The sequence below is a fragment of the Macaca mulatta genome, chromosome 16 (genome assembly GCF_049350105.2).
Source record: "Macaca mulatta isolate MMU2019108-1 chromosome 16, T2T-MMU8v2.0, whole genome shotgun sequence".
In the NCBI taxonomy this organism is placed as follows: domain Eukaryota; kingdom Metazoa; phylum Chordata; class Mammalia; order Primates; family Cercopithecidae; genus Macaca; species Macaca mulatta.
In genome coordinates, this window is record NC_133421.1 from 85,186,682 (window position 1) to 85,199,244 (window position 12,563).

Consider the following 12,563-nt stretch of genomic DNA (forward strand, 5'->3'; position numbering starts at 1 on the left):
CTCACTTGGTTTTTGGCACAGGCTCTGGAACATCTTCCTCCACCCTGCTGTTTTGTTTTGTTTTGTTTTGTTTTTTGAGATAGGGTCTCACCCTGTCGCCCAGGCTGGAGTACAGTGGCACGATCTTAGCTCACTGAAGCCTCTGCCTCCTGGGTTCAAGTGATTCTCCCACCTCAGCCTCCCTAGTAGCTGGGATTACAGGCATGTGCCACCATACCTCACCTGGCTAATTTTTGTAGTTTTTGGTAGAGACAGGGTTTCGTCATGTTGGCCAGGCTGGTCTCGAATTCCTGACCTCAAGTGATCCACCTGCCTCAGCCTCCCAAAGTGCTGGGATTACAGGTGTGAGTCACCATGTCCGGCCCCCTATGCTGTTCTTTATTCTCGCTAAGAGTCTAGTCCCACAGGACCTGCCCCAGTAGACTCTGGGCTGATGGCGCCTAACCCCAGGGAATGTCTGTAGTTAGCTGAATTGTCCAGGAAGAGTGACCCCTGATAGGACCCTCTCGTTGCCCCCACTCTCCCACTTGCTACCTGCAGGATGATGAGCACATTGTCCTGGAGCCAGGAGACCTCTTCCCCCCCTTCTCCCCTCCACCCTCGCCCCGGGGAGAAGTGGAGAGAGGGCCACAGAGCCCCCAGCAGCACCGGCTTTTCCGTGTCCTTGAGACCCCTGTGATTGACAACATCAGGTAGGGGTGCCGCCCCGCCTCCTGCTGTCCCTGGTGCCTTCTGTGAAGAGGGGGATGAGACTGACAAGGAAGGGGTCCCATTCATCTCGAGGTTCTTTTGAGGGCAGGCATCTCCTTAGGCTCCTGTCTCCAGCATCTTGTGAGAATTCTTAGACTGGGTGGTGCCCTCTCCCAATCTCTACACTGAGGGAACAGCTCTGGAGGTGAACATGGGCTAGGGCCAGGGCAGAGCATGGAACTGCAGGACTCACGGTGCTTGAAGAAGCGGTATCTGGCAGAGAAGCCCAGAATCCTCCCAAGTTGTAGGTTTCTGACCTCTTTGCCAAGTGAGATTGACAGTCACTTCTTTCTGCAGGTGGTGCCTGGACATGGCCCTGTCCCGACCAGTCACCGCCCTGGACAATGAGCGGTTCACAGTGCAGTCGGTGATGCTACACTATGCTGTGCCTGTGGTCCTGGTGCGTGCAGCAGGGGGCTGCACGGGCAGAGGAGAGGGCTGGACTTGGTGGGGGGAGTCTCAGGGCCACTCACGTGAGCGGGAGTGAATGCAGAGGGTCGCTGAGCGAGCCAGCCTGTGGAGTAGCAAAGGAAGGAAAATGGCAGTGCCTATGACGCTCTAGAGGGGCGGGGTCAAGGCTGTGCCTCTGCTGTTCCCAACAGGCCGGCTTCCTCATCACCAATGCCCTGCGCTTCATCTTCAGTGCCCCGGGGGTCACTTCCTGGCAGTACACCCTCCTGCAGCTCCAGGCAAGGACCGCCCTGTCCTCTCTGTCATGCTTCCCTCCGACCCGCAGGGCTGGCTCTTCTCCTAGTATCCTGGCTGTCCCCTCCCTCTCTGCAGCCCAGAGGTCCCCTTAAACTTCAGCTTAAGAACACCTCTTTCTTGGCCGGGCGTGGTGGCTCAAGCCTGTAATCCCAGCACTTTGGGAGGCCGAGACGGGCAGATCACAAGGTCAGGAGATCGAGACCATCCTGGCTAACACGGTGAAACCCCGTCTCTACTAAAAAATACAAAAAGGCCGGGCGCGGTGGCTCAAGCCTGTAATCCCAGCACTTTGGGAGGCCGAGATGGGCGGATCACAAGGTCAGGAGATCGAGACCATCCTGGCTAACACGGTGAAACCCCGTCTCTACTAAAAAATACAAAAAAAAAACTAGCCGGGCGAGGTGGTAGGCGCCTGTAGTCCCGGCTACTCGGGAGGCTGAGGCAGGAGAATGGCATAAATCCGGGAGGCGGAGCTTGCAGTGAGCTGAGATCCGGCCACTGCACTCCAGCCTGGGCCACAGAGCGAGACTCCGTCTCAAAAAAAAAGAAAAAAAAAATACAAAAAAACTAGCTGGGTGCGGTGGCGGGCACCTGTAGTCCCAGCTACTCGGGAGGCTGAGGCAGGAGAATGGCGTAAACCCAGGAGGCGGAGCTTGCAGTGAGCTGAGATCCGGCCACTGCACTCCAGCCTGGGCGATAGAGTGAAACTCCATCTCAAAAAAAAAAAAAGAATACCTCTTTCCAGCCAAGCACGGGGACTCTCGCCTGTGATCCCAGCACTTTGGGAGGCCGAGACGGGCAGATCATGAGGTCAAGAGATCGAGACCATCCTGGCCAACATGGTGAAACCCCGTCTCTACTAAAAATATAAAAATTAGCTGGGCATGGTAGTGCGCGCCTGTAGTCCCAGCCACTCGGGTGACTGAGGTAGGAGAATCACTTGAACCCGAGAAGCGGAGGTTGCGGTGAGCCGAGATCACACCACTGCACTCCAGCCTGGCGACAGAGCGAGACTCTATCTCAAAAAAAAAAAAAGAACACCTCTTTCCCTTCTTTCCATTCCTGCCCGTGAGAGAGCTGGCCCTTCCTGCCCAGGGAATGGCCGTGGGGCCAGGGCAGCCCTTCCCTTCCCTCCTCCCCAGGCCCAGAGCTCAGGAGCCGTCTGTGTGGTCCGCTCCTTCCCAGGTGAATGGCGTCCTGCCCATCCTCCCCCTGCTCTTTCCAGTCCTCTGGGTTCTGGCAACCGCTTGTGGAGAGGCCCGTGTCCTGGCCCAGATGAGCAAGGCCTCACCCAGCTCCCTGGTAGGTTTTTCCAAGGCGTCTGGGGGAAGTGACAGGAACAAAAAGAGGGAGTTGGCTGTGCCAGAGGACAGGGGCAGAAGTCCAGCCCCACTTTGGGCTCGGCGTGTTGGTCAGCCTGGGCAGCTCTCCAGGCCTCGGGCCCTCTCCATTCCAGAAGGGCCCCTAGGCCAGGCCCTGGGTGTGGGTGAAAGTCTACCCTGGCTTCCACCAGGTGGGGAGTCAGGACGGCCCGGGCCCTTTACCAAAGGGGTTGGGAGCCCCGCTGGTGTGGGCCCCACCTCTGCCAGCTTGGGGAGACCTGTGTGAAGGCGGCTTTTTCCTCACTGAGGACCTACCCTCTCTCCGTGCAGCTGGCTAAGTTCTCAGAGGACACTCTCAGCAGCTATACGGAGGCTGTCTCCTCTCAGGTACAATGCTGACCCGGGATGGCTTCTCTTGCAGGTCCCTATAGCCACAACCCTGGGACTCCCCTGTTTTTGGCCTTAAAGCCTCCAATCGGGCTCTTGGAGCCCCATGTCCACCCGTTACATGTGGACATAACCTGGGCCTGTTCCCATAATGTGTGCACGCCCTGCCCTAGAGAAGTGCCTCTCCACCCCAACTTCGTGGTGCTCCCCTGGATTTCCCCCTAGAGGCCATCTCCAGGGAAATGAGGCTGAGCCCTAAATGGCCTTGCAGACTTCCTCTCTCTCACCAGGAAATGCTGCGCTGCATTTGGGGCCACTTCCTGAGGGTGCTCCGGGGGACGTCGCCAACGCTGAGCCACAGTTCCAGCCTGCTGCACAGCCTGGGCTCCGTCACGGTGAGGGTGGGCCTTGCGGGGAGGAGGCACCTGTTGTGCCCGCCCTGCTCTCTGGCTGGGCCTGGGCTGCCCACCTGCCGCTTGAGTGGCCCCTGGGCAGGGTGGGCCAATGCCAGGCTCCTTTCCTATCCCAAACGCTTTCCATGCAGGTCCTATGCTGTGTGGACAAACAGGGGATCCTGTCTTGGCCAAATCCCAGCCCAGAGACTGTACTGTTCTTCAGCGGGAAGGTGGAGCCCCCTCACAGCAGCCATGAGGACCTCACCGATGGCCTATCCACCCGCTCCTTCTGCCATCCTGAGGTAGAGGAGGAGGTACGGCCGGCTCCCATGGGCCCGACTCTGGGCCAGGCTATTTAGCCTTGGAGCCTGGCCAGGGAGGGTGAGGTTTAGGAGGGCGAAGGAGGGTTCAGCACCATTAGGATCTGCTTCTGGGCAGGTGAGGTGAAGACAAGGCAGCCAGGGGACCTACAAGTATTCTGCCTCCCCGGGCCATGGGAGCCACTGGTCCTAGCCTGTGCTCCTCATTCTCTTCAGCCCCATGAGCGAGACGCCCTCCTGGCTGGCTCCCTGAACAACGCTCTGCACCTTTCCAGCGAGCAGGAGCGTGGCGACTGGCCTGGCGAGGCTCCCAAGCCCCCCGAGCCCTACTCACACCACAGAGCGCACGGCCGCAGCAAACACCCATCTGGCTCCAACGTGAGCTTCAGCAGGGACACTGAGGGTGGCGAAGAAGAGCCCAGCAAGGTGAGAGGAGGAGGTGGCACGGGGCAGCCACGCCCTCAGCCACAGGCTGTCCTGGCCTCCCTGGCCAGCCTGGCACCACAGGGTCTGAAAGAGCAGGCGTCTCTGCCCTCCATCCCAGCACCTCCAGCCTAGGCCAGTGGCCCCCAAGGCCCTCCCCAAGTCTCTGCCGTGAAGTAGGCGGAGCCTCCCCCACCCTTCCATTCTCGTGGTCGCAATCACTGGTGTCCCTATTGGAACCTTCCAAACACACATAGCCCGGGGTTCCCTCTTAGAGATGTTCCCTGGCCACAAAAGATCCCTCAACTGTGTCCTCTTTGGTCTGGCCACCCCTCTTTTTGGCTCCTGCCAGTGTCATGAGATATATTAATACTTCCTAGAAGCAGACAGGAGCCCAAGAAGGACAGGAAGCAGATTTCAGGAGGGAGGGGAGTGGAAGAGAGTGAGCAGGAGCTCTCTCTTGGGAAGAGCGCATTTCAGGGGCAGGAGCCCTCCCCAGCCTTGGGAGGTGGGTGGAGCCAGTGCTGGCTTCCCCCGCACCCTCTCCCAGGCTGAGGCTCCTGTCCATGTTTCCCCCAGACCCAGCCCGGGATGGAGAGCGACCCCTACGAAGCAGAGGACTTTGTGTGTGACTACCACCTGGAGATGCTGAGCCTGTCCCAGGACCAGCAGAACCCCTCCTGCATCCAGTTTGATGACTCCAACTGGCAGCTGCACCTCACCTCCCTCAAACCCCTGGGCCTCAACGTGCTGCTGAATCTGTGTAATGCCAGCGTCACCGAGCGCCTGTGCCGATTCTCCGACCACCTGTGCAACATCGCCCTGCAAGAGAGCCACAGTGCCGTGCTGCCCGTGCATGTGCCCTGGGGCCTCTGCGAGCTTGCCCGCCTCATTGGTATGGGCCCCTGTGGCAGGGGATGGCTGGCTGGACCTGCCTCCTAGAAGAGGTCCAGTACTGACTCCTCATGGGACTTAATGGACCTGGCATGGCATGGCCCTAAGTTCCTGTTCCTTGCCCCGCAGGCTTCACTCCTGGGGCCAAGGAGCTCTTCAAGCAGGAGAACCACCTGGCGCTGTACCGCCTCCCCAGTGCTGAGACAATGAAGGAGACATCCCTGGGGCGGCTCTCCTGTGTCACCAAGCGGCGGCCTCCCCTCAGCCACATGATCAGCCTCTTCATTAAAGACACCACCACCAGTGAGCCCTGGCTACCTCGGCCAGCATCAGGCCAAACCTTCCAGAGCTTGGCAGGGGGGCTCTACCCAACTCCACCCATTGCTAGGGAGGCCTGGGCAGATGAAAAGTAGACTGATTCCAAGTGCTCCACTGTGGCAGGGGCTGGACTTGGGGACCAGGGCTGGGATGGTGTTGACTCCAGAGGCCGGGATTGTCCAAAGGATGGGAATATGGTGTCTGCATTCCAAGCCCAGTGGCATTGCAGACCCTTGTTGATCGTGAGTCCCAGGGAGTCTCCTCCTCTGGCAGGGGCTCCTCAGCGCCCTTCTCCAGGAGGACAGTGTGTTGCCTGTCAGGTCAGAGTGAGGGCTGGGGCTAGGTAGCGACACTCAGGGTTTGAACTCTGTTCCCCCAGGCACAGAGCAGATGCTGTCCCATGGCACCGCTGATGTGGTCTTAGAAGCCTGCACAGACTTCTGGGACGGAGCTGACATCTACCCTCTCTCGGGATCTGACAGGTGGGTGAGGAAGCATGTGCCAGCAGCAAGAGCAGTCACTCTGCCGGGGCACCTGCCCTTCACAGGCGGGACCGCTCACCTCACCTCCACCTGCTTCCCTGGCAGAAAGAAAGTGCTGGACTTCTACCAGCGAGCCTGCCTGTCTGGGTATTGCTCTGCCTTCGCCTACAAGCCCATGAACTGCGCCCTGTCCTCTCAGCTCAATGGCAAGTGCATCGAGCTGGTACAGGTGCCTGGCCAAAGCAGCATCTTCACCATGTGCGAGCTGCCCAGCACCATCCCCATCAAGCAGAGCGCCCGCCGCAGCAGCTGGAGCTCTGACGGTACCTCGTGCGTCTGTCCAGCGGGGCTGGTGCTGGGGCTCCCTTGGGCTGCAGAAGCCCAGGAGCAGGGAGGGCTTCTGTAGGGCGCTGGCACCCCCCACAGCAAAGGGTGCAGTGGCCGCAGCCCCAGGCTGGGGTGCCAGTGCGGCACTCTATCCAGTGACATGGGGAGTCCCTTAGTTTCCTCCCTTATCAGCGGTGCTCACTTGGCCTGCCTCACTGGTTGGTTGTGATGCTCAAGTGGGTAACATGTATCAGAGTGCTTTCCTGGGAAGTCACCAAGCAGCATTCATAGAGCATTAGGCTTGGCAGAATCGGACAGGAGACCAGGTCTCTCACCCCGCCGGTGCAGAGGGGCCCAGAAGCTCCACCACACCACCCCATTCCCACCAGACACACACACTTCCCGGGTTTTTTCAACCCAAGAGACCGTGAATTGAAGCTATTTCTGAGGGTGGGGCCGGTCCCCCAGCCCTGGAGCAGGGCTGGGCAGAAGCTGAAGCCATGCCCTGTCATGGCTCCCAGCTCGGATTCAGCCACCTGACTGATGCATACCTTTCATTGTCTTTTCTCCTGTGTCTGTCGGCTCCGTGTGTCTTGGCTGTGTGCATCCGTGGCTGTGTGTGGTCCCCTGGGGCCTGTGTGCTCCTTGATTTGGGCGCGGCATCTGTGTGTGTGGCCCTGGGCTGGTTCCTGGGTGTCCTGATCGGGCTGTGTCCTGTGTGTCCTGCCTGAAGAAGGGATCGGGGAGGTGCTGGAGAAGGAAGACTGCATGCAGGCCCTGAGCGGCCAGATCTTCATGGGCATGGTGTCCTCCCAGTACCAGGCCCGGCTGGACATCGTACGCCTCATCGACGGGCTCGTCAACGCCTGCATCCGCTTTGTCTACTTCTCTTTGGAGGATGAGCTCAAAAGCAAGGTGGGGAGAGCCATCCCCTCTGCCACCACTAACTCTGTCTCCCATGGGCTTTTGGACCCATATGTTCATGGCTGTCTGCCCTTCACAGGTATTTGCAGAAAAAATGGGCCTGGAGACAGGCTGGAACTGCCACATCTCCCTCACGCCCAATGGTGACATGCCTGGCTCCGAGATCCCCCCCTCCAGCCCCAGCCATGCAGGCTCCCTACACGATGACCTGAATCAGGGTAAGGGCAAAGGCGTGGGGTGGGGACGGGGTGGCGGTGGGAGGATTCCCCTCCTCAGAGCCACAGCCAGGAAGAGCCTCCCAAGAGCCCTCCAGATAAATACATTCCCTTGGGAAATGGCTGTGATGTCCCTGTGGGAAACAGTAGTCAGCAGGAAGGAGTGGACACAGAGGCAGGAAATTCTCTGCCATCTGCAGGGCAAGGACAGGGCCCCAGAAGGCTGGCCCCAAGGTGAGGGAGAGGCTTTTGTCCCCACAGTGTCCCGAGACGATGCAGAAGGGCTCCTCCTCATGGAGGAGGAGGGCCACTCCGACCTCATCAGCTTCCAGCCTACGGACAGCGACATCCCCAGCTTCCTGGAGGACTCCAACCGGGTACGATGGCAGGATCTGTCTCACGTGTTCCTGTAGTGGTCCCATAGCTGGTCCAGGGGAGAGGTAGAGAGGTAGTGGGCAGGCACATGAAGGGGAGGGATGGAGGGATGCTGGTCCCCATCCTGAAGCCACCGGCATCTCTGCTTTCTCCAGGCTAAGCTGCCCCGGGGTATCCACCAAGTGCGGCCCCACCTGCAGAACATTGACAACGTGCCCCTGCTAGTGCCCCTCTTCACCGACTGTACCCCGGAGAGTGAGTGCTGTGGCCACGGGTACTTGGGCAGCCTGGTCCTTGTGGCTGAGCTCTGCCTGGGCCCAGGCACCCTGTGGGCTCTGGAGGGATGTAGGTTTTCCATGCAGGGAGTGAAGAAACCTGGGCTGGGATCAGCTGGGGAATCTTGTGGGTTGGAGTCAGAAGGGCCAATGTTCACATGATCCCGCTGCTGGGGGTGGGGTTGTTTCAAAGAGGGGCCTACCTCCCATTGCCTCCTGCTGTCCTGTCCCATGGGTCTGCCCAGCGCCCACATGGCGCTCTGCCTGCCTGACTCTTGTGCCCTCATATGCTGTCCTCAGCCATGTGTGAGATGATAAAGATCATGCAAGAGTACGGGGAGGTGACCTGCTGCCTGGGCAGCTCTGCCAACCTGCGGAACAGCTGCCTCTTCCTCCAGAGTGACATCAGGTCAGGGCGGGACCCTGGAGCCTGTGGGCCAGCCTCTACCTCCCACACCAGAGGGTCAGATGGGCCTGCATGGGGCTGGGGGTGTGTACCATGGCCGACCTCACCCTGGCTGGGACCAATGCACTTGGGCACGGTGGGAGAAGAGGGTGGGGTGCCCAGTCCTGTGGGAGATGCAGCTGAAGGGTGTGTGTCTCCCACCCTGAGCAGCATTGCCCTGGATCCCCTGTACCCATCCCGTTGCTCCTGGGAGACCTTTGGCTACGCCACTAGCACCAGCATGGCCCAGGCCTCGGATGGCCTTTCTCCCCTGCAGCTGTCAGGGCAGCTCAACAGCCTGCCCTGCTCCCTGACCTTTCGCCAGGAGGAGACCATCAGCATCATCCGGCTTATCGAACAGGTGGGTGCTTTGGCAGGCAAAGGAGGAGAGACGCAGGACCCGCCCGGGGTGGGAGTAGCAGCACAGGACCTATTTGGGGGACCTCGTGTCCCAGCCCTCCGAGTGGGCTCTCCCAGGCAGTAACATTCGCCTCTGCTCCCCTCATAGAAGCATCCTGGGAGTCTGTCTCTTGGCTGAAGTGTGTCACCTGTTGGGCCTGGGAGAGGACAGGCAGACCCAGCCATAATCTGTCCCTCTTGGTCCCTAGGCTCGGCACGCCACCTATGGCATCCGTAAGTGCTTCCTCTTCCTGCTGCAGTGCCAGCTGACTCTCGTGGTCATCCAGGTGAGGTGGGGCCCGCACAGGCATCACCCCCGTGCCACTCGCCCCTTCACTCAGGGGCCAGCTGAACATCTGAGGAGGGAGGCTGGGGGTAGCAGTACAGTCAAGGGGCCCCCAGAGCCCTGTGAAGCCCCTGGGCTTTTGGAGATGACACTCACTGGCAGAACAGTATTCCCTCCGGCCCCACTTCCCTCTGGCAGGATGTGAGCATCTATCTGGGCCTGGGGCAAGGGAGCTCAGGGGCTCCTATGCCCTTATTATTTGCCTGAATCGAACTGTGGCTCTTGGCTTCTTTCCTGGTTTAGTTCCTTTCTTGCCTGGTCCAGCTGCCGCCACTCCTGAGTACCACTGACATCCTGTGGCTGTCCTGCTTTTGCTACCCTCTGCTCAGGTGAGATGCCGTGCAGCTTCCCCACCCCCCAAGCCCAAGCTGGAGGTGTCTGGATGTCACTGTGCAGCCCTAGGAGCCCAAGGTTCTGGAACTGCTCAGGGCTCACCTCCTCTGGTACAGGAGACATAGAGGGAACCCCCTTTGTCTTTTTTTTGTTGTTGTTGTTGAGATGGAATCTCACTCTGTCACCCAGGCTGGAGTGCAATGGTGCAATCTCTGCTCATTGCAACCTCCGCCTCCCGGGCTCAAGTGATTCTCCTGCCTCAGCCTCCTGAGTAGCTGCGATTATAGGTGCCCACTACCACGCCTGGTTAATTTTTGTATTTTTAGTAGAGTTGGGGTTTTGCCATGTTGGCCAGGCTGGTTTTGAACTCCTGACCTCAAATGATCTGCCCGTCTCGGCCTCCCAAAGTGCTGGGATTACAGGTGTGAGCCACTGCCACCCAGCCTTTGTTTTACTCCATCCCCTCGCCAGACTCGACCTCACACGCAAGACTCCCTAGAGGCTCCCTCTGTGAGAATTGAGGGACAGAGGGTCATTGTCACCATCCCTCTACGTGATCTCTGCTTTTCAGCATCTCTCTGCTGGGGAAGCCCCCCCATAGCTCCATCATGTCTATGGCAACAGGGAAAAACCTCCAGTCCATTCCCAAGAAGGTAAGCGAAGCAGACCCCATGAGCCTCGCAAGTGAGCATGGAAGGGACTGAGGGTTGGGGGAGGAGAGAGGGGCTAATCTGGAAGGCTCTGGATGGGAGACTTCAGCAGAACTGGGAAGCTGGCACTTGGTTCCTAGTCTTCCCCCAGATCAAAGAGGAGGTGGCGGCACAGAGCTGGGAAAGATCCTTGCTGGGGCGTGAGCTCCCTATACCCCAGGCCTGACCATTTACTAAGAGGCTGTTGAGTACGTGGAAGAGCTAGGAGCAGCCGGCAGAGGGGCTGTGCGCCCCAGGAGTGACTGGCCTTGTTCACTGGCAGACCCAGCACTACTTCCTGCTCTGCTTCCTGCTCAAGTTCAGCCTCACCATCAGCTCGTGCCTCATCTGCTTTGGCTTCACACTGCAGAGCTTCTGTGATAGCTCCCGGGCCCGCAACCTCACCAACTGCTCCTCCATCATGCTGCCCAGGTGGGTCCCAGCCCCGGAGATCCACCCATCACCTGCCTCGCCTCAAGGCTTCCTCCCTCCCCTTCCTCCCTACCTCCCTGCGGCCCCAGAGGGGCTGAGCCCATGCCTCACTTTGGCAGCAACGACGACAGGGCTCCAGCCTGGTTTGAGGACTTTGCCAACGGACTGCTGTCGGCTCAGAAGCTCACGGCCGCCCTGATTGTTCTGCACACTGGTGAGAGGGCTCCCTGGGAGGGCACAGATGATGGTGGGAGAGGAGCTCCACTATGGAAGTCTGACCCCCACATCGCCCCACTTTCCCCAGTCTTCATTTCCATCACCCATGTGCATCGCACCAAGCCCCTGTGGAGAAAGAGCCCCTTGACCAACCTCTGGTGGGCCGTGACAGTGCCTGTGGTGTGAGTATTGCTAGGATGGAGGGCAGAATGCGGGCTGGGGAGGAGAGGGGCTTCTGCAGGGCTAGGATTGGAGGGCGGGACCGGGGCCAGAGGTTTCACTGTGCCCTGCCTGAGCTAACTGCTGTACCAGGAAGCAGGCAGTGTCAGGGCTCACACGGGGCCGCTGCCTCCCACAGGCTGCTGGGTCAGGTGGTCCAGACGGCTGTGGACCTGCAGCTCTGGACGCACAGGGACAGCCATGTCCACTTTGGCCTGGAGGACGTGCCCTTGCTGACATGGCTCCTGGGCTGCCTGTCCCTGGTCCTTGTGGTGGTGACCAATGAGATCGTGAAGCTACATGAGATTCGGTGAGCTGTCAGCAGGGCGCCTCCCTCTGGGCTCAGGCGTGTTCCCTAAACCAGTCACTCCCTTGGCGACACTCCCCCACCTTTCCGCTGCCCATCCCTCCCTTCTCCTCTGTTGTCCTGCCCTGGCCCCTGGTCTAAGGATCGTTGCCAACCTGTACTTTAATTTCCTGCCCCACCAGGGTCCGAGTCCGCTACCAGAAGCGACAGAAGCTGCAGTTTGAAACTAAGCTGGGCATGAACTCTCCCTTCTGAGCCACTGGCTGTGGTGGCCGTAGTTGCCCCCATCCCTGGGGCTAAAGCCAGACCCATTTCTGAACAGGGGAGTTGGTATCATGAATGTTTCCGGGTTTGCTGCACCCGTGGCACTGGAAGCCCAGCTCCCCGTGTCAGACCCCGCTGTCTTCCTGGGCCCTGGGGCTCACTGTGGAGGAGCTGACGGCTTGGGCCCTTGGCCAGTCCTGGCTCTTCTCTGGGCCTCACCAGGGACACTCTTGAATGTATGGCCTCAGGCGCTCCCTAGAGGGGCCCTCAACCCCCTAACCTGTGGGCTGCCCCCTTGGGGATCCCCTGCCCCCTTGGGGATCCCTTGCCCCCCAGTGCCTCTGCTCGTGGGTCCCTGGACATGGCCTTGAAGCGAACCTTCTTTGGAGAAGCAACAGCAGCAGCCTTGGCCAACGCGTCCAACTCCCAAGGCTGCCGTGGAGGGCAGGGTGGTGGTGCTTGCCTGGATGTGGCCCCGAGTGCCTCCCCTCCCTCCCTCTGTGGGGGAGTCTCCCGCCTGAACCTGAAGACGGAGCAGGGCCCCGCTTCGCCCTGGAGCCTCTTCCTGTGCCTGGCTCAAGCTGGCTGCCTGTCAGTCTCGGGGAATCTGGCCCAGGTCTCCTCAGCCTCTGCCCCAGTTCTGGGAGAAGTTTCTACTGGTGTATATTTTTTACTGGAAATGAGCCTTTTAGGAATGAATGTAGACTGGTTTGTATTAAAATGTGTCAATTGCTAAGAAACACCTGTGGCTGGTCTGTAAGGCCACTGCAGGGTCTGCCCACCCATGGCGGTGGCTGG

The 12,563-nt window shown here is 59.6% G+C and overlaps 1 protein-coding gene across 50 annotated transcripts in view; it reads left to right on the plus strand.

Annotated features, from left to right (window-relative positions):
* TMEM94 (transmembrane protein 94) overlaps positions 1–12,505 on the plus strand; it is an 89,148-nt gene extending 76,643 nt beyond the window's left edge. For 4 of the 50 annotated variants that reach the window (XM_077968728.1, XM_077968729.1, XM_077968719.1 and 1 more), the window contains 26 exons: positions 541–692; positions 1,048–1,150; positions 1,353–1,439; positions 2,644–2,760; positions 3,111–3,167; positions 3,458–3,562; positions 3,712–3,876; positions 4,099–4,308; positions 4,885–5,200; positions 5,329–5,502; positions 5,897–5,999; positions 6,105–6,322; positions 7,060–7,241; positions 7,330–7,468; positions 7,727–7,842; positions 7,996–8,095; positions 8,416–8,524; positions 8,732–8,921; positions 9,169–9,246; positions 9,549–9,634; positions 10,210–10,291; positions 10,611–10,759; positions 10,879–10,973; positions 11,064–11,157; positions 11,334–11,504; positions 11,684–12,505. In XM_077968728.1, the coding sequence (XP_077824854.1) occupies positions 541–692; positions 1,048–1,150; positions 1,353–1,439; positions 2,644–2,760; positions 3,111–3,167; positions 3,458–3,562; positions 3,712–3,876; positions 4,099–4,308; positions 4,885–5,200; positions 5,329–5,502; positions 5,897–5,999; positions 6,105–6,322; positions 7,060–7,241; positions 7,330–7,468; positions 7,727–7,842; positions 7,996–8,095; positions 8,416–8,524; positions 8,732–8,921; positions 9,169–9,246; positions 9,549–9,634; positions 10,210–10,291; positions 10,611–10,759; positions 10,879–10,973; positions 11,064–11,157; positions 11,334–11,504; positions 11,684–11,756 (3,471 nt within the window). In that variant the 3' untranslated portion in view covers positions 11,757–12,505. 50 annotated transcript variants of the gene reach the window in all.
* The last annotated feature ends 58 nt before the right edge of the window (positions 12,506–12,563 follow it).